The following is a 23499-nucleotide window of genomic DNA, read 5'->3' on the forward strand; positions in this document are numbered from 1 at the left end:
ATAAATTACTTGACTCACATGTGTGAAAAAAATATGTTAATAGATATTATTCCTTCCAGAGAAACTCATCTGATACACTGTAAATCTGTCTACAGGTACATGAAAGTGGTAGAAGCTTTGCCAACATATGGAGTCCATTACTATGGAGTAAAGGTTAGTTAATGTCCATAGATAATGTGATTGCTTAGCTTATTCCATGTGATTACATTCCTAAAGGAGCAATTTGATGATTCAGTACCCATCTATCAGCATTAAGCCCCATGTTTTTCAGGCTCTATGCTTTTTTTCTCCCCTTCAGTCATCTTTGAAACATTTTCAGAGAGCAGCAAAGCATTATGTGCTACAGATGACAGAAAGGAAGCTTTGTTAAAACCTTCTGTAATCCTATCAGGAGCTAAATTCCTATCAACTTAATTAAACTGGATATCACTTCTAGATTTTAAGTAGTTAATATTTTCTCTAGAGACATTGTTAATCAAGATTAGGAAAAAAAAAGAAAAAAGTAGAGAAGAATTCTTCTAAGTGGCAGCTGATTAGTGTATGACTGTGGCAGCTGTATGGGGGAAATGCTGTATAACTAAGAAGTATTTTTGGAGAATGATGGAAATATACCATTTATTCAATTGGTAAAGCAGAGCCTGAGCAAAAGCATTTTTTGAGAAGAGCTCAGCAGAGCTGGTCTCCTTGTTTTGACTCACAGCCATGGTGGTAGTACCCTAGAAATAGCTGCTATGCACTGTTCTCCTGCAGCTGTTTCATGCCTATGTTTAATGGGTACAGTCATTGGTCAGATCTTTCTCTGTCCCGTCTTCTTACTTCTTTACATCCTACAATGAGTGAGGACCATTTGTTTCAGCAGCAGTGATGCTTTTTGTTGTCTTTGCAAAACTACTGCGTGGTTTCTTGCCTCTGACCAATAGAAGCAATAGAAAAAAGTTTCAGCATTCATCTTAGCAATCCACTTTTTGTCAATTTGTTTGGGAAAAAATGTTTTATCTATTCATACTTGCCATAGAATGAAACAGGGTGTAATCTCTGAACTGCTTAATTCTTAACTAGATCTTGGTTCATGTAGTCTTTCATTTCTCAGGATAAACAAGGAATCCCTTGGTGGCTTGGAATAAGTTATAAAGGAATAGGCCAATACGACTTACAAGACAAGGTCAAGCCCAGAAAAGTAAGGTTTTTTTTGGTTTTATTCTTTTTTTGGGAGGGGAAGGGATTGCATCTCAAAACATACGTTTATAAACTATTGCTTATTAGACTGTTGAGCAACTATAAAAGATTTAGAGACAGAGAATCCTGCTAACGTGAATACAGTAAAATTCTCCTCTCTTGCATATAATGGAAACTCTTATTTGCCACCTCAGACAACTCCCTTTGGGAGCTGTGGCTCATATGTCTTTGTGTTCGGTGGTTTCAGGACAGTCTCTTCATGAATTTTGGTAACCTGCAGAGATAGCAACAAAGTATGAAGCAATTGAGTTCTTGCAAGTCCCAAACTAAAGGCCTTGTACTCAAGCAGTGTTTCAATTGGCAATAGTAGGTGTTCTTTGTGCGTGAAATGATAAAAGGATCAAATGATATCCATGAAATATGAGCAGATCTGGGTGGAACTGCAAGGCCGTTTAGGCAACTCTGCTTTCTTGTTGCATGGCATTTTAAGGGGGAATTGAGAGCAGAGGCCAAATATTGGAGGCCATTTTTTTTCTGTGTCCATCCACCTTCTCTGCAGTATGTCTCCTGCAGAGAAAACTCTGCAAACACCCTCAGCTGCTGTTAAAACAGGGCAGAAGGTACTATATTCCACTGCTGGTTCCCTCGAATTCATTCATCAGCCAGCCATAACAGGCTCTTCTGTTGGCAGTCTTGGAAATCCATCATGCAGCCCAGATGCATGATGTGTTGGCAACCCATCGAGTTTTGCAGCTGAATAAGTCTCGTTCAGGCAGGACTAAGCCTTGCAAGATTTTGAAGAGTTAGTTAACGTATTTGCCTATGGAGAAGAGCCAGCACTTCATGTGCAGGAGCTGTGCTGTTGGGTTGGATGTATCTGGTTTCTTTCTGGTCATGTCTTAGCTAGAACATCTAAGCTGTGAAGAGATGGAGAGTTGGATTTTTGCTGATGTCCTTTCCTGGGAACGGTTTGGGCAGGAGTTCACATGAAGTGTATGCTTCCTGCCAGGGAATTTTACATTTGCAAAACAGTATTTATGTATTAGTGCCAAAAAACATGGCTTAACAGAACTTCCTTGTTAAGAATAATTCTGCTTCAAGCTCCCAACTTGATCTTGTTCTCATTCGCCAGACAGGCTATGACTTGGTTTCCTTTGGTGTATTTATATATGTGTGTTTCCAAGGTTGAACTCTCAAGTCCTTCCTTTGCTTTGTTCAGTTAAGCACTTAATTTAGCCCTAGGCCTCAGTTACCGCACGTGTTCCAAAACGACTGTGACACAAGAGGAACCCTAGAAGATCCAGTTAACACAGCCATTGATTGTCTAAGGAGGGCATCAAGCAGCTCCTCCAGCTGCTGATGTGCTGCTGCTTTCCTTTATTTAGAAACTATCTACAAGATTTTTCCATTGAGGTCAAACAGATCATTCTCTAGTCAAGACGTCCAGCTGTGACCCATAACTCTCTCCAAGAAAATACAGCCTGCCTGGCTAGAGTGTTGCTGCACCAAGCACTTTTTATGCCTGTGGGATTTCAGTTTACAACATCAGCCAGCAGATTTTTTTTTTTTTTTAATGGTCAACGGGGCCAAGATACCAAGTGACACCCTGCTACAGTTACTTACGAGGCATTGCCTTTGAACACAGCGGGGACTGTGTTCAAAAAGATAAAATTAAAAGACCTCCCAAAGGTCACTTGTGCAATAAAAGTGTTATGATAGTAATAGTTGTCTGCTTTACTGTAATTGTAATTATACAACTGAGATTAGCGATCAAAGGGGAATGTGGAAGAGAGGAGTCTAAATGCAGAGGGAAGGTTTAACATCAATGTGCTGATTGAAACAGCGGGAATGGATATGGCCCTAGTATGCTTATGGGTAGATTTGTCTCTAGCGCTAGTAGGGAAGGACAAAAATTACCCGAGTCCCTCAGCTTTTTCTGAGTGCTGACTGCTTTCAACGTGTGGCGAAATATGCAGACAGTTTCTTTATACACGGGATGTTTCAAGTTTTGAAACAAAGTGGACCTCTAACACGATTCGTGGAAGCAATTGGAATTAGATTGACTCTCAGGGAGGAAAGAAAGCGGTGGATCTAGAGAGCTAGAGGCTTAGTTCATGACTTAAGATGTTGAGACACTGCTGTTTATTTCAGTGTAGCCATAGCCTTGCTGCCTGTGCCAGGGCAGGCATAAGTTTGCTTGTAATCAGTATTGTTGTTTGTTCATATTTATGATTATATCAAAATAGATATTGGAGGGAGAAGAGTCTGTATAGCTTGTCCAAATCTGTGGGGAGTCAGCAAGTATAGTCTTTTCCAAAGTAACGGGTAAGAGGGAGTAGACGTGTAAATTATGACCGTCTTTCCGAGCAGAAGTGCTGATTTTGCTGGATATTACAGAATTTTGTTGCTTTGCCCTTCTGGATGGAGCCAATCTCACAACTGCAATGTGCTAGTGTCATCTTGCTGTTTATACTGTGGATCAAAAGAGCTATTCTATTTATCCTGAGCCATCTGGGAAAGGGAATCCTTATTGTGCTCCACTTAATCCCAGTTAGTGATGTTTACCGTCCTCTGATTAGCTGAATAAAAGGGAAAGGCCGAGTCCAAATCTAACCAAGAACGAGCTGAGCTTTCCTGATTTGAAAGATGCAAGTGATCCTTAGGTGCAGAAACCTCTCTGATGGTGGCTGAAGCTGGAAGCTGCTGAGTTTTGAGGTGAGCCTTTGCACGGAGGTGGTGCCTGGTCCCTGTGCTCTGGCTGGCTTCCAGCGAGGCAGTTTTATTCTGCCTCCTTGTCTTGCAGGCAACATTTGGGGCTGCTGTTAGATAGCTGCATTTGTTTAATATTGCTCAAAGTGTTTGTGGCAGGCGTCTGTAAGGAACTAACTCCATATTCAGTGTAAGTATGTGTGTGTGTGTGCATAAATAAAATTAAATGCACTCGTTAGTGTAGTATCAATTAATTCCCTATAAATATAACTAACTTCCTGAAAAAACAGACTCTTCTGGCTTTATCCAAGTAGGTTTTTAGGCAAAGAGGTCTAAATAGGAGCCTTGGAGCAGAGTGGTTATCCCAAGATTTTACTGTTTGATCAACAGTGTGAAGCCCAGGGTTGAAAGCTCGTCACAGGAAAAAACTTGCAAGGCAGAACTGGATGAAGCAATCTGTAGATACGTATCGCCCAGCCTTGCCAAATTTTACGCATGTAACATCAATCATCCGTAAGCAGAACAGCTCATCCGCCTGTAGCGGAAAGGGCAGTTGGTAACTCAGGGCTGGACCAGGAGAACCTGCCATGTGTGTGTTTGGGTATGTGTAGGGGTTTTTGTTGTTTTTTCGTTTGTTTTTTATCCCTGTCGAGTTGGTGGGAATGCTCGCCGTTCACACAATTCTGGAGAATGCTGGCTGGGGAGGCTGGAGTCCAGCTTTTAATATTTTGCTGGTTGTCCCTGTGTGAAGGCAGGGGTTTTGTTACTGTAAGTCACTGCTGAAACCTTGCTTTTTGTCGGGTGTGGTTTCCAGCTGAGCGGCCCCACCTCTGCCAGCTCACCTCGCCCTGCAAGCTGGGGGGAGCCCAGGAAAGCACTTCGCTCCAGCGCTGTAATGGACTGAAAACGGAAAATTATTTTTGTGACATTTATGAAAATCATCTTTCTTCATAGATAAAAGCAGCAAGTCTGCACTGGCTGGAGGTTGCGCTGTGGCTCAGCTGATTATAATCCTGAAGTTTTGTAGTGTATAAAACAACTGGGTTTGCAACCCCCGTTCAGATTTCCGCTCAGACCTGGGATTRACTCTGCAGTCTTGCCGCTTTGCAAGCCTGTTCTCCCTTCAGTTCCAGTTAACAGCGAGCGATGCCTCTGCCTGTGGGCTGCGTGGCGTGCCAAGGTCCCCTTCCAGAATCTCCTCCGAATCAATTAGGAGAGGCATAAACCAGGTCCCCGCGCCCAGGGCTTTGTATGCTGTTTCAGACTGAATAAGCCTCCCTTTTCTCTCTGCCCCGTTGCTCTCGGTGGCGGGATAAAGGATGCATTGTCCAGTTTATGGGACATGCGTTATGAAATCAGTTCAGTGTATACTGCATTCGGCCAATATGTGGTGATACTCTGAGGAATGGGAAATTTAAGACGGCAGGTTGCTTGCCTTCCGAACGACTTTGCTTCTTCTTGCATTTCATTGTGCTTCTGCAGGCGACTCCCAGGTGATAAATGAACTATAGTTTCTGCAAAGAAAAAAAAAATCTTGCTATATTGTTTCAGATCTACAAGAATTTCATCTCTGCTGGTTGTCTTGAGTACATTATGTTCTCAAAAATGTTTTTGTTAGAGTGTACTAGTTTTGAAGTTGATAATATAAATATCTTTCTTTTAATTCAGCATACACCATCCAAATGCTGCTGCTGAAAGTTTCCCTTGCAGAACATTTACTTAATGTAAATTTTCTGTCTTGCTTTGCTGAATTGTTCAGAACACAATAGCATTTGTACGGGGCTCTCAGCAGGCTGATCTAATTATGCGAAGATTTCTTTCACTGTGTTTATTTCTCACCAAATAGAAGCCAGTGATTTAGACTTAAGATACTAGGCTCGCATAATTATATAAAGTAAACACAGAGCTGCTGCAAGCCTGCTCTAAAATTCGTTTCCTTCCAGATATGCAGAAAGTTGTTTGAGCATCCCATCTAGGGGGAAAAAGAAAACCCACATTTTGTGACAATTTGATTGTTGCTGAGCTATCTCTGCACCTTATTAATGACAATGCTAGTAGAACCTGGCAGGGAAAAACCATAATGTGTTAGAAAAAAAAAAGAAAACGTGATTGAAGAGACTCTTTTAGACTGCCGGCCTCATATGTGAGAGATGAAGGATGCCTCCAGGTGAGCTCTGCCAGTTTGTGCTTGTACCGGTGAGCTCTGCCAGGAGCTGCTGCCTCTGGGCAGGTATGGCAGATTGGGTCTCCTGTTGTCTCCTCAAATGCCTCCCTTCACGCCTCGGCGTACTGACCGCCCGAAGGATTCCAGCTGACCTTACGCCAGAGAGCAGTCCGCAGCCGAGGGGCAGAAGCACAGGGCCTTCTTCCAGCTTTGCTGGCAGGGCGATATTTTCCTCCGTCAGGGTGGGGTACATTCCTGTGGGCAGCAATCTCTTCTCTTTCCGTGGTCTGAGCTGCCAGATTTGTCTGGAGATTGCCGGTCGCGGTAAGTTACAGGGATGTTGGTCGCAGATCCTGGCTGCGGGTCCCTCGAGGTGCTTTGGAAGAGCTTCCTGAGGGGAGGACCGCACATGCCGCGGTACAGCGTGCACATCCTGGGTGGCCTTCCCAAGCGTCCCTTGGAGGGACAACTGAGCCTTGGTGATCCCAAGGGGAGTTGAACCCCTAATCACAGCTTGTTCCCAAGCCTCGGGTTTCATGCTTCATCTTCTCAGACTTTCATTCCCTTTCAAAAGCATCGTCTGGCTTTCCAGAGGTGCTTTTCCTGATGTGAGATGCTTTCCTTGCACGTTCCTCAAAGGAAGGGGCTCTGCCAGCTCCCAGCCTGATGCAGCCATTTTTCAGAGCCAGCAAGTCTCAGCTGTTGCTGCTGGGCCCAGTTAAGCTTGCAGTTTGAGTTTGAGCAAACTTGCATTTTATTATTCAAAACTGTGCAAGATTGGCCAGTTTTCTTTCATTTAAAAAAAAAAAAGAAAGAAAGAAAAAAGGCTGCTTCTGTTATTAAGATGKCTGATTTTTCCCTTAAGCAATCTGCATCTGCTTTGGGTCTTGTTAGACTGTGATTGCAAGCTCTTGTTGTATGGGAAGAAGGTAAAGAGGGCAGTACCATTTTGTTCTTCATTTCTGCAGTGTCTAGAACAGGATTGCAGCAAAAATACAGGCAGGTTAAACCTTATTCCTTCAAAAGCTGCAGCTGGGTGGTAGAAGTGTGATTAATGCATAGAGGTGCATGATTAATGATGCATAATCAGCTAGCTTTGCGGCTCTGCCTTTTCCAAAAAAAAAAAAAAAAAGAAGAAGAATCAGAGCAAACCTTGACAAGGCCAAGTTCCAGTCCAGCACATGCTGAATGGGCGTTTTTTTATGAACATTTAAGGATCTGACAATCTAAATGGATGGGAAGTCTATTAAAAAAAAAAAAATTAGCTCAGGTGGACCTAATCATCCGGTTAAAGAGAACATACACTGCAAAACTTACACAAAAACATTTGTWATTCCCAGTTGTTCATCCTGCCCTCACAAACCAGTTTCAAGCTTCCAGATTTTTTTTTTACAACTCTTTACTTTTAATGCACATGTAATTTAGGTGAAATTGAAATTAAGAACGATTTAGAACATGTCTGTACAAAGTTGGCTAGGATTTGAAGGGAGCAGGAAAGCTCTGCGTGCAGTTTCCTGAGTATAGACCCTTGACCACAATTTAGAAAATTTTATTTGAAGGATTTTATGGAACTTCAATTGGTTTACTGTGATTTACTCTTTATTATATTTTGTTCTGGTTTATATCRGGAGGCCTTTTTTCTTCTCGTTCCGTGAACCCAAAAATGTTAGCCAGAAACTTATTAACACGTTCCCTGGTGATTATTTTAAAAAAGCATCTCCGTGAATGTTACCTGTCTACAAGTTACTCTGAAATTACTCGGACAGTCCTTCGTACACATGGAGAAAAATATCTCCAGGCAGGTGTTGCTTCTGACCGCAGGAGAGCTTCGCCGGCTGAACCGATTGCTGAGAGCTCGTTCTGCTGCGGTGCGGCTTTTATTGTATTTTTTTTTTTTTTCCTTGTTTCTGCGTTTCCTTCCTCGGGAGGAAAGGGTGGAACGGGGAGGCGCCGGGGCGGGCGTGCGGCGGCGGTGGCGAGCGCTGCGCGGCCGGAGCCGCGCCGGGGCCAGCGGCCATGGGGCAGCTGGCTGCGACCTCCCGTCTTTTCGACCCGACGGGGGGGAACTGACAGCCCGGAGAGGGGCAGCGCGGAGGGGCTTCGGGGCCGGGTGAGTGCCGCGAAACGCGGGCGGGGGAGGCGACAACTCACTTAGGAAAAAAAAAAAATTAAAAAAAAAAAAAAAAACACGAATTGCTTCAGGTAAACGACGTAAAAGCGCGGCGTAACAGGTAGTTTTAGGAAACTTCACGTTCTTCCGCGGTTGCAGCGCGGAAAAAGTGACTTTGTAAAGCTGAGGTGGGCTGGGGGGAGCGGGCTGGAAACCGCTGCTGCGGGCGGATTCGCGTGGAGGGCACCGGCGGCGGCGGCGCTCCCCGCGGAGGGCGGCTAGCCGGGAGCGGGACGAGAAGATTCCCGGGAAAAYCCGCGTCCGGGGCGGCGGCGGCGGCTCCCTCGGGTCCTTCCCCGTGCGCCGAAAGGAGCGCGCTGCGTTCCYGGGCTGCCGCCGGCCCCGGGGGCCGTTCGGGGCTGCCGAGGGCGCCGGCGCAAGCGCTTCGCGTTAGCTTTTTCGCCTTTAATCAGCAAAGGGGACTTCAGTCGTGCTCCCGAGGCCGGTCTGTCAGGTGCGGGCATCCAGCAGCGGAATGAAACGCGCTGCGCATGGGAGCGGATGTTTTCACAGGCAGAACCTGCGATTTGCAACGCGTTGCTTGTAAGAGCAAGARTCTCTTTGAGGGGTGTCCTAGCGATGCGTATCCATGTGCTTATTTATATTGATCTTACGAACGCTGTTATTGCCRAGTCTACGCCATGGCTACAGAGTTAGAGGAATTGCAATTTGTCAGAATTGTGTAACTTGGGGGAGATAAGTTGGTGGGGTTTGGAGTGATGGTGTTCTGCTTCTCTCCTCCAATTCTCCTAGCTATTTCAATGGAAGCAGCTGGAAAATCTCTATTTCCGTGAAAAGAAATTTGCTGTGGAAGTGCACGATCCCCGCAGGTAAGACCAGCGGAGGCGGCTGTCACCGTGGGATGAATGTTTGCCCAGACTATTAGTCATTTCATGTTAACTGATGGAAATGGGAGGTTTCCTTATTGCACTGATTTCAGTATAGACCTGGGAGTTTACTTTTTTTTCTTTGGCATACCGAGCCTGCTCCTGTGCCTGTTGGGCTGRGTCAGGGCTATGAGTGACGGACGAGAAGTGTTTCGGGGCTGTTGCTTGGGGAAGATTGCAGCCATAAAGGGCAGCAGGGAGCGACTGGGGATGTATCTGCAGCTCCAAACATCTCCCTTGCACGTAGTAGATGGTGCCCACCAGGAAAGTTGGTGGAGTGTAGGGAAAATCATGGCCAAATTCACCTTTTTACAGGCACCGGCTGCTTTGCTCTGCTTAGACACCCGTTGCGAGAGAGGCAGCTGCAATGAGCCTGTGCAGCAGGCGCCCCGGGAGCAGGGCCAGCAGCCCCTGGGCACGGCTTTCCTGCTCACGCTCCRCGCTCCCCTGGTTTGGCCACGATGCTCCCTGCCGCTAGCCACGGCCTTTGCAGGCCTGAAGAAGCACTGCTGGTTAGGGTGGGAGCTCGCTGTCGTCGTGCTTTTCCATGCCTTCACCTCAAGATCCCTTGCACAAAGAATGAGCATTTGTCCAGGGTGAATTTTGGACTCTACCTTCTTTCCTGTTTCCCCGTTGCCATCCTTGCTGCTGACAAAGGTGCTGAGGGCCCCCACCGTGCCCTCAGACAGGTGCTGAGGGCGCTCACCATGCCCTTAGTGGGCAGAGTCCTTCTGCCGATCACCCTGGATCACCCAGTCCAGTCTCTGTGACTCCTTTCGGGATCCCGTGGCTGCCTCTTTCTAGATCTRTAACTTACCCAACCTCTGCACTTTGGTCCCAGCAACACCTCAGTTACACTGCAGAACTAACAGCCCAGCAGTTGCTGCTGCTGCATGTTGCAAAACTCMTCAGGAAGGGACTTTCCATTTACAAAAAGAAAAAGTTAGGAGGRAGGAGAGGCAGGAGCACTGGGTGGTGGGGAGAAGGAAGGGCTTTGTCTTCCAAGCCTCTAAAATACAGGCTGTGAGCTGTGGCTGGCTAGGAGAAAGGTATTTGGGACTTGAAAGTTCAAAGGCACGTCCTGAGATTGCATTTCTCYTCACCTCTTTAGAATTTCAGTGTCAAGAAGGACCTTTGGACAGAGTGGACTCGTAGTGCAAACCTGGTACGCAAACACTTCCTTGATCAAATCCATCTGGGTAATGGCAATCAGTCAACACCAGTTTTACTTGGACAGAAAACAAAGCAAAGTAAGTTATAAGACATTTTTTCTGTAGGCATAAATTTCAATACTTTTCCTGTATATCCTTCAGTATACATTGTTCTACAGATAACCTAGTCTCGAGAGAGAAAATACAAATTGTTTTTTGTCAGCTTTTGAGCAGTCTATTAGCTACAGTATTGTTATTCAATTCTTTTCAGCCTGCCTCCAATTAAGTGGAAAATGGAAATGTGATCACAGAAAAGGGAATTCCCATGTCTCAGTGTTTAATCTACTTTTTCTTTTGTTTCTTTCTCATTTTAATTTTGAACATAGTGCAAATAATGAGGAGATTTTGAGTTTGGAGATAATTCAGGCTGTGGGAGAGAGAGGGGGAAGAGGAATGTTAGAGCAGTGAAGTAAACAGTAAGCTGCTGTGTGATGGGGTTGCTGTAGCCCTTAATTTCCTGGGAGATGAGGTGTGAAATGTCGTCTTCTGTGACCCTGTGTTCTGAAGCTAATTAGAGGTAACTTGATTTTTTTATTTTTTTTTTTAACTCCTTCAGGCAAAAATTCCTTCAGCTAGAAGTCTGGATGATATCGCCATGGATCTGACAGAGATGGGAACACCAAAAGTTTCTAAACCAGTAACTATGGAGGCAAAAAACCAGCTTATTATGGCCAGCAATGGCAGTTTAATCTCATCAGGTAATATTTCATGTAAACGCAAGGTAGTGAAGTGTCAGTACAGTGGGGCTTGTGTGCATTAAAGGGGGAAATGAGCCTGGCTGACCATAAATTCAGTGTTAATAGACAACCTATATTAGTTACATATCTGAAACTATAACAGTTATATAACTGCTGCTTTCCTTGCCCCCCCCCCCCACTTAAATAAGGAAGAGACAGGCATCCGTGTACTTTTGGTCCATGGTTAATTTGATACCAGTTTACAGACTCATTAATCTTTGATTTAAGTGCAAGTCTCATCAGAGTCCAGGGGAAATCTGATACTAGTTTTAAGTTCTTGTGCTAGGACTCAAATTGCCCTGAGCCCTGAGAATTGCTTCCAAATAAAATTCGAATTGGGAGGGAACTTTGGATCTCTCCATTGACATGAAGGAAGCCTGGGGGAAACAAAAGCTTAGCTTGCAACATAGATGTACCTCTAATCAAGTGAGGAGCCTCAGTATCTGCATCATATGCAAAATCAAAACTATAATATTAATTAAATCATATGAAGATTATCATACCTAATTATTTACTTTATATTCTGGGTAGTGAGTTTGGGGGTCTTAAACTTGAGGTTTAAGTGGCTGATTGTATACCTGGGAGTGTTAAATAAGTGCAGACTTTGCTTGCTAGATGACAAAGGAGTTGGATATTGCCTTTTGAAGAGCGCACAGTTTTGTTAGGTTAGACTTGTTTAGGAAAATAGCCTACCTGACCAGTTCTTTCTTGCAGGAAGAAACAAAATGGCTTTTCCCTGCAAACTGTCCAGTAAAGAGAGTGGTATTTTTCAGGTTCTCAGGATTCAGAGGTTAGTGAAGAACAAAAGAAGGAGAAAATTATGGAACTAAAGAAGARAGAAAAGCTTCTTCAAGAAAAACTGCTTCAGAAAGTTGAGGAGCTGAAGAAAATCTGCCTTCGGGAGGCGGTGAGAACTGCAACTTATGCTACAGTGGAGGGGGGTGAGAGCCCTCCTCTCCCCCTGGACCTTCACCTAGAGCCCTTTCTGTTCCCCAGGAGCTGACGGGCAAGATGCCAAAGGAGTATCCTCTGAGTGCTGGAGAGGAGCCTCCCCAGGTCAGAAGGCGTGTTGGCACAGCGTTCAAATTGGATGACAACCTGCTCCCCAGTGAAGAGGTGGGTACTGCAGCTGATGCCTTTTCAGCAAAGGAGGGGCAGCCTGACCAGTGGCCAAAGCCGCTTCTAAATAATCCAAATTTTTCTTGATTGTTTTGTGTCTTTGATTTACCTGTCTAAGAAGAGGCAGCTAGGACATATGCATTGTGTGCATATGCTGGGAAACTTAGGTTACCGTGCTTATTTCAGCTGTGCCCCTTTGAATTAACCAGGAAAGATGACTGTATCAAAAAGCCTGAATATCTCCTCATTTGACCCCCGATTTTACCCTGCTACTTGAATGTTAATGGAAATTTTGCTGCTAATTAGAGAAGAGCAGATTCATAATGCAATTTGGCAACCTATGACTATGAGCTTGCTTTTTTTCTAAAGTGCTGATTTGTGGAGTGTTGAGATTGTGCTTGAACCAACTATGTGGCTGAGCTCTCTCTGGCTAAATGCAAGTTCCACCTAAGTAAATCTCTCTCTATTGCTCAAGAAGCTTAATAGGAAGTTTACTGGTAGAGACTGACTCAGGAGACAGGCAAATTCAGATATATGCAGTTTCTGGACACACAGCATTCCCTCCTTTTCCTTAGAAGATCTGTTCGCTAGCTCTGTTATCCAAGTGGTAAGTAGATGTTGGGCACTTTGCACCTGTCTTTCACCAGAACTCGCTGCCCTGGCTTACAGTACTGGTATAATCCATACCTACAGCAAACTGATTTACAACTTTAGCAGTAGACTGCTAAATGCGATTGAAAAAAAAAATCCTACTGGCAAGATTTAACAATGCGTTGCTTAGCACTTCTGCAGTTCCTTTTATCCAACTCAAAATTGTTCACAAACAATTGATTAAAGCCTCCATTAACAAGGTGTGGTGATATCAACTTCCATTTTTATTTTTTGTAAAGTAGAGAGAAATTTAAAACTGACATTTTCAGGCTTTGACTTGGAGCAGAAGGTTTAGCAGCCTGCGATTTGGCTTGTTTAACAGATGGACCTACACTTGAATTTAGGTGTCTGATTTATGTCACTCAGGCTTGAGAGATTTGGACCTTCCTTAGAAGATCTCATAAGCATGTTAATTGTAGAAATGAGGTCTAAGGATTTTGTATGCCAAGCTTGTCTTGTGTAAAATCTTTGGAACTTCTGTAGTTTACACTCAAGCTTTCACTTCCTTATCACAGAACTATATCTTCTTTTCAATAATCTTAGTTAATTTGTATCCTCAGTACAAGCAAATAACTGATGTCATAAATTTGCAGGATCCCACTTTGCAGGACTTGGAGAGCAATTTTATCATACAGCAAAAGCTGGTGGAAGCTGCAAAGAAACTTGCCAGTGAACCAGACCTGTGCAAAAATGTGAAGAAGAAGAGAAAACAAGAATATGCTGATGCTGTAAAAAAGCTTCAGGAGATAGAAAATTCCATAAATGAATACAGAATCAAGTGTGGCAAAAAGCCAACCCAGAAATCAACTTTTATTTTACCAGGTAAACAAGAGAACTCCCCATGTTTAAATGAAAAGGTTTATATATATATATATATATATATTTTATATATGTATATATAAATATATATGTATTTTGATCACTTACGAGTTTTGTTTACACCTCTTCTATATGATTCTTATCTCTTCTATGGCAGTTAAATAAGAAAAAAAGATGCAATTGCTGCATCTGTTACAAGAACTGCATTGTTTATAGACTGTGGGCAGAATAGACTGCAGTTTTAGAAACAAGTGCAGACATGTTGCAGCATCAGGTACAGACCAAAGAATGCTATACATAGAAAGATTGGCAGGAGCATCTCGGTCGAAACTGGTGTGGTGTCTTAATTCTTAGCGTATTGAATGTAGTTGTATTTCTAGCCTGCCACATGTAAGATCTCTCTCCCTTTTCTTCCGCAATACTGCAGTCCTAACAAAACTAGAGTGCATGAATTTTTCTATGGGATTGAGGAAATAAGGACCAAAGACTTTGTTTCACAATTGGAAATTACTGATTTCCAGGAAATGTAAGCAAATGTCAAGACATTAGGAATACAAACTGTGTTGTACAGATTTTTTGCTAAATCTGTTTGCCAGTGATGATCACAGTGAAAACAGATAGCCTTGGTCTCTCCATTCTGAAGAAGTAATTTTCCTGAGGGAAGTGAGATTGTAACTTCTTCACAGGATAAAGCATAGAAACTTGCTAGTATGCAAGTTCAATGAAGGAATTTGGGAATAATAAAAACTCACAGGTGTTGCATGCTCTTCTACTTTCTGTTGTACTTAATGATTTCGGGACATGTTTTACTCTCCCCCCCTCAGGGAAAATATATATGGATAATTGTTAACTGATTTCTTTCTGCATCCTCTGTCTCAGAGGAAATGCTTTTTCATGAGGTTGTGGAAGGGTTTTCCTGGGAACTGCAAAGTGGGGAAAGAAGATGCAAGATTTTTCTGCTGTTCATATTGACATCCTCTCAGTGACCCTTGGTGGGATGGTAGCATTCAATCTACCTCTTGGGCTTTGGGCTGAGAGCCCTTGCCGAGGAGACTTTTCTGTGCACTGCCTATGTTTCTGCTGGGAAATCCTTGGTATCCTGTTCTCTTTCAGAATTGGGTTTGAATTCTCATCGAGCACGAAATGCAGCATTACAGGACTATCCACTGTCACAAAGCGCTTATTCTGAAACGCTGATGATTGCTGTTCAATGTGGCCCAGCTAGCTGCTGATTGATAGAGATGAGGAAAACAGCTGTTTTTCCAGCCTCTTGCTCACCAATTTAGGCATTAGTTGTGGGAGTTCCTGCAGTACTTGGGACAAGTGCTGTGTAGTAATAACACAGGAAGTTATTGAAGGCCAGTAAATAGTGAGAACCCTGTGAGACATTATCTGTTTACAATCACCACTGTTTGCATGAAGGTTTTTGTACCATTGTGCAAAACAAGGAACTTGAGTGTTGGGTATGCAATCTTCAGGCCTTATGCAAGTACTGCTTAGTCCATCAATTTGCACAGTCTGATTCATGACATCCTTGTTTACTTTCTGAGAAGGGGACATAGCCAGGAGGTGGTGGCCAGTGTGTGTCAGGAGGGTCTCCCTTCCTGTCAGTAAGGACTGCAAGGCAGTACGTATTTAGCCAGCGGTGAGCTAGCTGCGTTTCCCTGCAGTTCCTGACTCCTGCAATGGTAGCGTGTATTTGTTAATGCATCCTGAAGCAGAACTGTCATCTGCTTCAAGTTCAATAACTGATTTTACATGCAGCCTTTTGACCATCACTGGCTGTGCTCACAGGCTTGAGGTAGGGGGTTTCGGAAAGCTGAGCAGTGGTGAATTGGTTGCAGCTGTGAATTTGGCAAATGGCTTGTTGGAAATGGCATGTTAAATAGTAACACTGATTTGTCAAGCTATAACTATTTTTGTTCCAGCCTCCAAGGGATGGGAGGTGAAGCACGTACTAGACTCTTTTGCTCTCCATATTCCACTCTTCCTTTGCCATGCATTCTCTGTACTTCAAAGGTGTTGGGTTTTTTTTTTTTTTTTTTTTTTTTTTTTTTTTTTTTTTTTTTTTTTTTTTTTTTTTTTTTTTTTTTTTTTTTTNTTTGCTTTTTGCAGAATACAGGAATTGCACATATTTAGGATTTAAATTTGGAACACCTATGTATGTCAGCATGGCAGAGCCCCTGTGAATCCTGCAGTGTAGCTTTAGGCTGAGGTGTTTTTTTTTTTTCTTTTTTGGCTAGGTAGGGTTTTTTCACTCCTTACACTAACCCAGTTCGATATTCTACCATCACTTGGTCAAATTCAGGTGAATAAGTTCCCCAGAAGCTTTTTTGTAGGGTCAGGTTGCAAGTGGAGCTGCAACCCGTCCTCGGTGGTCTGACATGTCCCCTCAGGGTAGGGGCCAGCCCTGATGTTATCTTGTTCTTGAAGAACTTCTTTATTTAACAGATTCTTGTGACCAGACCTTTCCTTGCAAAAAAGCACTACAGCAAGGAGCAAAGTGTGTTACATATGCTCATCATGACTGATGGAAAAAGCAAGTGTGATGTGCAAGCTGCAGTGGCTGCCATTGGCTTTAGTAGCTTTTCTCTCTCACAGGTGGAAGTTTATATAGTTTTTTATCCCACCAGCTTTTTGTCTTGCCAGTAATTGCCTAGGAACAGATTTTCTCTGGGTTAATTCTGACTGTAATGCTGCTGTTTGTTGACACCCTGATTTCTCTTCCTCTGATGGTCTGTTTCAAACCTTAGCGAGGAGAGGCCGTTCCTAAGCATAAGTGTAGCCTGTAATATCAAGGCAAGAGGACAAGATGTTTACAGTAAAGCCCTACAAATAAATAACAAAATGTAAAAGAAACAGAAAAAGATCACAATATCTATATAGCAGGTACCACTCTCTGTTGTGCTGCTGGAATTTGGAATAACTTGATAGAAATCAGTGGAATTATTCCAAACTGATACTAATTTAGTTAAAACAGAGTTTGTATGCTGATAAAACATGCAAAAATGACTTTAATGCCAAAGTTCAAAAGGCATTTAGTACCTACCTACAGGGATTTCAGGCCTACCTAAGGAGGTTAGATGCTAGCAGTCAAGATCTACGTGTGTGTTTAGGCTCTTAACTTCTACTGAAGCATCAAAATACTCTGTGAGATCTCTTGGAAGTTGAATGGAAAACACTTTTGTGAATCTTGGCCTAACTTCCACTGCAGGTGAAAAGTCTCCTTTGATAGTGGAGGTAGCTTTGGTATGTAGGTAGTCTACTGAACTGCAACGGAAACAAATAAGACCTGATAGTACTGCAAAGCAGGGCCGTCAAAGGCTAAAGCATACAGATTGCAGCATCACAAGTGTGAACTGGCTCCAAAGTTGTAGAAAATAAACTGTATGTGATATTTGGAAATTAGTGACGAGTCTCCTGTGTTTAAAGCCTTTGTTTTCTTTTGCAGATGATATAATTCCATCTGAAAGCAGCTCTCTGTCTGATACAACAACTTATGATGATGGTATGTTTGTTATCCATTTTTCTGAATAAAGTGCATCTGTTCAGATGTATTGTTTTGGCTGACTTAGTATCTGTTAGCCTGCTATTTTATTGTCTTTCCATGACTAATTATTTCATGTCAGAGGAAAAGAGCTTAGATATAAGTCTATCTTCATAATGGGTTAATTATTGAAAGTTTCTGCTTCATCAGCTGATTTGAGTCTTCTTCAGAGGAGATGGTTAGTTTTAATGTGATTAGCTTGTGAGATGAGGGCACTGTGCCTTTACAAGCAAATACTTTGTCGCTAGTACCTAAGCAGAGGCAGATGAACAGCCAGAAGAGTTACAAGCCGGGAGGAAATGCCTGACTTATCTGTCCTCACATGTACTAAAACTTACAGAAAAATTAGGATATGCAGAGACATTAATGATCTGTTTMTATTCAGCTGTTACCTCCTGAGCTGCATCTTGCATGGGTATGGTGTTTGCTTAGCTTACTCATTTCACACACACACCCACAGGCACACACTCTCACACCCTGTTCTTCAAGGTGGAAAGGACTTGGCTTGCCTCTCCCTCAACTGGCTAATCATCATTTGGGGACAAACATTTATTACGTATATAAATTATTACTCACTTTTCAGTTAGGGCTTGATTCAGATCTATCTTTGTCCCAGTTTTAGACTTGTATAAACCACCTGACCCTTTAAAATGGAATTACACCTGGTTCTTGCTTGTGCCAGTAGAAAAAGAGCCAGGGCTTTGCCTTGTGAACACATTCTCTGTGATGTTCAGCCTGCATTTATATGTATTTGTTGGAGTTTCCTGTTGGTTCTAATGGGATCTGGATTGTGCTCTAAGCAAAGTGAGAACAAGAATTAAACCAGCCCCCTCACAATTGCCTTCAGCCAAATTTGTCTGTCAGTGTCTTTGCTCATTCACTTGCTTTTGAAGTCAGCCCCTTTCAGGCTGTTTTCAAAACTAATTCTTAAAATGTCATTTTCAACTAAAGTGCTGAATGGTGAGCGAAGGGAATTGACTTTTGCAGAAGCTGAACGTGCCTGCTCAGCTCTGGGAGGGATAGAGCTGCAAACAGATGCTTTCCCAAAGAAGTTCCATTTTAATCTGGCAAAGCTCCAAGCAGATATCTCTGTAGCAGTTAATACGCTAAAATCTGCACTAGCCTCCATGATGTTCCTTCTGCATGGAGGAGAGCTTGGTGCAGGCATATATGGGAGAACTTCTCTGGAGTCAGAGCTTTGGTCCTTGTCTCCACAGTGCAGACTGTTTCTGCTCAGAGGCCATGGATTTGCATACAGGGCAAAAATATGTAAGATTTTGCTAACAAAATACTTGTTCCTTTCCAACAGCCAGTGAATCCCTTACTGTGCCAGCCCAAAGAACCAGCTCTGCACAGCTTTCTCCAAGGCTTCCTCCGCCTAAGTCCCTTGGGGTGGAGAGAATTCATCTCAGAAAGTCATCCATAAATGAGCAACTCTTTGAAACCAGACATACCAGGTATCATATGTTTTAATGTTGCCATGCTCTCTGCATGGTTGGCATGAGCTTAGTTTTGTCCGTGCTGAAACTTCCAACAAGCGCTCCGGAGGAGCTTGCTGCCTTTCCACTCCTCTCTGATAAAGAATATGTGATAGTGTTTAAGTTTCCTGCTTAGTAATACAGTTGTCTCTGCACAAGTAGTCTTTGGGTTTCTGTGAAACTGGAGAGTAGTGTATGCTTTGTGAAGAAGTTTGAGACAAGTGAGAAGTGTAGTGTCAAAGGCTGCCTTTAAAGAATTGCTCATGCCCACTGGTACTTGAACCCTTTCCCTCCATTTTTRTAGTTTGTTTTCAATTAAACAACCTGTAATTTTCCTGATGACTTTGCTTAATTGCTTTAGGTATCACTGAACCCTCCTGATTGTATCAGTATTTCAGTGGGTACTCTGTCAAAGCATACAGAATTCACGTAAGCCTTGAATGGCAATTTCTCCCTGTAAGAATGGAGTTACTGGGGTTCAGCCAGCTACCGTCACTAGTGCCAGCTGCAGTGAGTGGCTGAGGTGCTTGTACGTATGAGGTGCATGTACAGGGCTGGGCCTTTTCCTATGCTAGAAGAGCAGTTCTGTGAGGACATGGTTACCAGCAGATCTGTTGATACATGATCATATAATGTGCATTTGACTTGATGCTAGTTGTCCTCAGTGTGAGGATTTCCACTGATCTCGGTGTCTCTTAGACTGTGTCTTTTATGAAGTGCATGATTAGGCTTTTGAAGGCATGCTTTAAAAATTTTTACATTTTGGGCAATGTCACGCCTTTCCTTTTTTCTCAGCAATCCGTCATGATAAGCAGAAAAATGCTTTGCATTGAGCTCAGAAGTTGAATTATAGCCATGTGCAATTCTGATGTGTTTTGTTTTCAAATTCTGTCTGTTACCTTTCCTGACTCTTCTGCTTCATCTTTTAGCAGCAGCCATTCCTACCGATCATGCTGTGAGGACCTTCTTTGCTATGTCACCCTCTTGATCTGCAAGAGGGGTTAAATTTTTCTTTTTGTTTTCACAATACTGCTGTTTACTTGGGAAGTATATTYTGTTACACTCTTATCTGCTTGTTCTGCATTTAGGTTTTTTGGTTTTTAGTTTTTTCTTTCTTAAAGGCTCACTCAGTGTCCAYGTAGTATCAGTGTGCTGTGACTTGCATTGCATTTAACCTAATTGGATTCTCTCCTTTCCCTTGCAGGGACCCGCTTTCGACTCACAGCAGTCCTTACCGAACTCTGGAACGACCGCCGCAGCCTCAYGGAGGGAGGAGCATGCCTACAACACCTGTGCTTACACGCAATGCCTACAGTAGCAGCCACTTACAGTAAGGACACTTTATTTTGAGTGTGATGTCCATCTTAGGCCACAGAAGAATAAAAGTGAATGATGTGAGGAGGRTGAAGGGCCCCATGCTGTGCATCTCTCCCTGTAGCAGGGTCAGGTGCTCAAAATGTCTGCCTTGGACGTTTCAAGCACAAGGTTAACGTCAATCAGTCACCATGTGCTGGCACAATCCTGGGGCAGCTTTGTGACGTGTGAACGAGAGCATTTGCACAAGTACAAACACTGTCAGGGTCCCTTCCCCACTCTACCCTCCCCCACCTTTGCAAAAATGAAAAAACAAAGAACTTGCTCATGAGCTGACAGACGTCTTCTGTGGATTAAGTTCCTACAAGCCTCCTGAAAAATAAGTGGACAGATAGTGGGGAGAGATCCAAATTAGTGCCYATACTAGGGGGGAGAACTGCAACGTGAGCCCAACTGTATTTTTAGGCAGCCAAGAATCCATCGTGGGGGAGGACAGATGCTATAAATGTTATAATGTTATAAAGAGCTCATGCTTTACTTGGCTGGGGTAATCCAACCATGAGACACAGAGYCACAGGAAACCCAGCTTCCTATGTTTTGCTCCTTATTCAGTTGCTTACRTAGATATTATATACTTGAAGACAGTGAGATCCCTCGTGTAAATCATTGCTGAAATGTGGTTTTGTGTGCTTTCCTGTATGTAGCAYTGTCACAGATTAACTTGCTCATCATGATAAATTTTTATCTGAGAAATCTTCTGTAGCAGCAAACATAAAATTCAACCAAGCTGATGAATTTCTTGCAGTTCAGGTACTTTTATCTAATGGAAAGACTGATTCTATGTTATCCTTTGCTTGGGGAGGAAGCCTATCAAACTCTCCACGCACGCACACTTTCCAGTTATCTGTGCATGTTTGCACGTGATTGCTTTTAACCAACGTACATCTGTGTTGTTTCAGGCCGGACGCTTCCCCCCACCATTGYAGGCAGCGCAGTGGAAGTCTGGAGTCCCAAACCCATCTGCTGTCCGACCCCCCTGGTGAAAAGCCAGCCTTCTCCCTCTCAAAATCACAGCGAAGCAGCAGCACAGAAATCCTAGATGATGGATCATCCTATACTAGCCAATCCAGTGCAGAATATTACTGTGTGACAGCTACTCCCAATCCTTATTATACTACACAAACRCTTGACAACAGGACCAGGGGTCGAAGACGATCAAAGAAACAAAACATTTCTGCTGCAAATTCAGGAAGTATGCCAAATCTTGCCCAGAAGGATGTCCGTAATGGTGTCTACCACAAAAGTCTGGAACAACCTTCTTCTAATTACTATATTTCTGGATATTCCCCTTACACTGAACCTGATGTTTATTACAATGGAGGATATGTTTATGAGAGTGATACAGAGGGACAGTATAGTGTCAATCCTTCATATCGCTCGTCAGCACATTATGGATATGATCATTACAGGGAATTCAGGTCTTACCATGAGGACGAGGTGGACAGAGTACCGCACAACCCATATGCAACCCTAAGGCTTCCAAGGAAGCAAGTTGCTAAAACGGAGCATATAACCAAAAACATTCACAAGGCCTTAGTAGCAGAGCATCTCCGCGGTTGGTACCAACGTGCCTCCAGTCAAAAGGAACAGGGTCACAGCCTGCAGGCAGGCTTTGAGTCTGACAGAGGATCGCAAAGGAGTTTGGGCTTTGCTGGTCTGCAAGTTCCCTGCTCTCCTAGCAGTCAAGTTTCTTCTTTTTCTTCAGGTAATGCCTGATTTGCTCTAAGTGTTTTGTGTGTCCCTTCTGTGCATGAAATTCTTCTTTCCTCACTGCCACAGAGAAGTCAGCAGAGTCTAATCAATGGTACAGCTCTGTCCTGAAAGGTGGATGCACAGTTAACTAAGATTTCTGTTGTTGTTCTGTGCTTGGGAGGAGAGTCTTTCTGTGAGGACCTACCTGGTGGAGGTGAAGAAGTCTCCCTTGCTGCATGAGGTACCAGCCCAGAGCTCAGCAGTGTGGTTCCTGAACTAGCTAGCGTTGCAAGGCTCCTGTCGTTCCCCGATGCACTGCTTCTGGGAAAAGCACTCTGAGTCATGGTCTCAGAGAGGAGTATTTTCTGCAAATCTCATGCCAACTAATACCACTAGCTACTTTTTATAGTCTGTTTCGGTTTCACATTTTATTGAGAGTGTACCTGGTGCACTACAGTAAAAATACTGTGCTGTTTTATGAGATCTGTCAGGGTCATCACCTGCCTGGGAATCAAGTACGTCCATATCCTGACAGCCCAAACCCCTGCACAGTCTGAAGACTTTTCAAGAGCAGTGCAGAATTTCCAGAAATTGCTGAGTAGAGATCAACAGAAACTTTTCAGCTGAGGGATCTCAAGGGAATAAAGGCTGTCAGACCGCAGGCCAGCCCGATTCCTCAGTATGGCACTGCAGTGAGGAACAGAAGACTTTTTTGCTCCGCTCTGTTGATGTTGCAGAGTTGATGTGTGAATTGCCAAGAGGAGTATGAGATGGGAGCTGTGTGCAGAGCAGTCTAGGTTACTTGTTGCTTTCTCGCATTGCTAATAGTGCCTTTTGCTCTTTGTAATTGCAATAGTGTGAACAAGCCCCAGGGGTCATATAGGTTTCAAACACATGTGTTTATCAAATGCAAGCAATGTTCAGGACTTTATGCCATGTGCATGTGATTGCTCTGATGGTTTCCAAAATGACTGAATGGTCATAAAGTTTTTTTAAGGAGATATTGCATAATGCTGAAATACTGCCCGCATAGTGCTTTGCTCCTGATAGTGCTTGTAAATCATATTTTATACTTGCGTTCTGTGCTTGTGTCCCCTGCAGAAACCTATAGAGATCACTAAGGAGAGGGGCTGCCTCCCTTCAGCCAATTTAGCTGGAGAAAGATCTAATCTGCTGTATTTTTTGCTGTATTTTTTTTTCCTAGCATCTTCTGCAAACACTGCTGGAAACTGGCGGAACCCACTTGCACTAGGACTTTCAGATTACGATACATTATCTCATTCCTCTTACGCCAGCTGTTATGGGAATGTTTATGGCAACCTTCCTTTGCAGAGCAGGTGAGTAGAGTATATCAAGATTTCTGCCCTTCCTCATATGTTTTAGAGGCTGTAAAAACTTCCGAGGAAAGCTGATTGGTTTCAGAAGGTCAGGATAAAGTATAATAAAACTGACTTAAAGAGAGCAGATCTTCAAGTGGTGTAGACTGGCCTAATTATGGCAACAGCATTCAGGGAATGGGGAAATGGGCATAGTGAAGGCTGAGTCTTTTCCTGTGGATGATGGACAGTCGAAGAGCTTGCACTGCCCAGTAGCAGCGATGGTCAGAGCAGTGCTGGCRGTAACCCTGCCCTGGGAGGAGGTCTGTCCCGCACCCTGCCAGTGCCTCGGTCCATTGTGTTCCTGGAGCCGTGCTGMTAACCTTCTGCAGAAACGAGGCAGGAACTGCTTCTCTTCAGCCTCACGTCTGTGTGCTGTGTGTCTGTCA

At 43.5% G+C, this 23499-nt stretch overlaps 1 protein-coding gene across 2 annotated transcripts in view; it reads left to right on the forward strand.

Moving 5' to 3' along the window:
* FRMD4B (FERM domain containing 4B) overlaps positions 1-23499 on the forward strand; it is an 88352-nt gene that overhangs the window by 62345 nt on the left and 2508 nt on the right. For both annotated transcript variants that reach the window (XM_085300075.1, XM_085300076.1), the window contains 13 exons: positions 96-153; positions 1091-1177; positions 8973-9049; positions 10218-10356; positions 10874-11015; positions 11828-11961; positions 12051-12170; positions 13418-13646; positions 17095-17151; positions 18500-18647; positions 19873-19998; positions 20942-21747; positions 22939-23071. In XM_085300075.1, coding sequence (XP_085156201.1) covers positions 96-153; positions 1091-1177; positions 8973-9049; positions 10218-10356; positions 10874-11015; positions 11828-11961; positions 12051-12170; positions 13418-13646; positions 17095-17151; positions 18500-18647; positions 19873-19998; positions 20942-21747; positions 22939-23071 — 2256 coding nt within the window. The remainder of the gene's footprint in view (positions 1-95; positions 154-1090; positions 1178-8972; positions 9050-10217; positions 10357-10873; positions 11016-11827; positions 11962-12050; positions 12171-13417; positions 13647-17094; positions 17152-18499; positions 18648-19872; positions 19999-20941; positions 21748-22938; positions 23072-23499) is intronic.

The sequence above is a fragment of the Rhea americana genome, unplaced genomic scaffold (assembly GCF_003343005.1).
Source record: "Rhea americana isolate MKP2758 unplaced genomic scaffold, rheAme1 scaffold_16, whole genome shotgun sequence".
Classification (NCBI taxonomy): Eukaryota; Metazoa; Chordata; class Aves; order Rheiformes; family Rheidae; genus Rhea; species Rhea americana.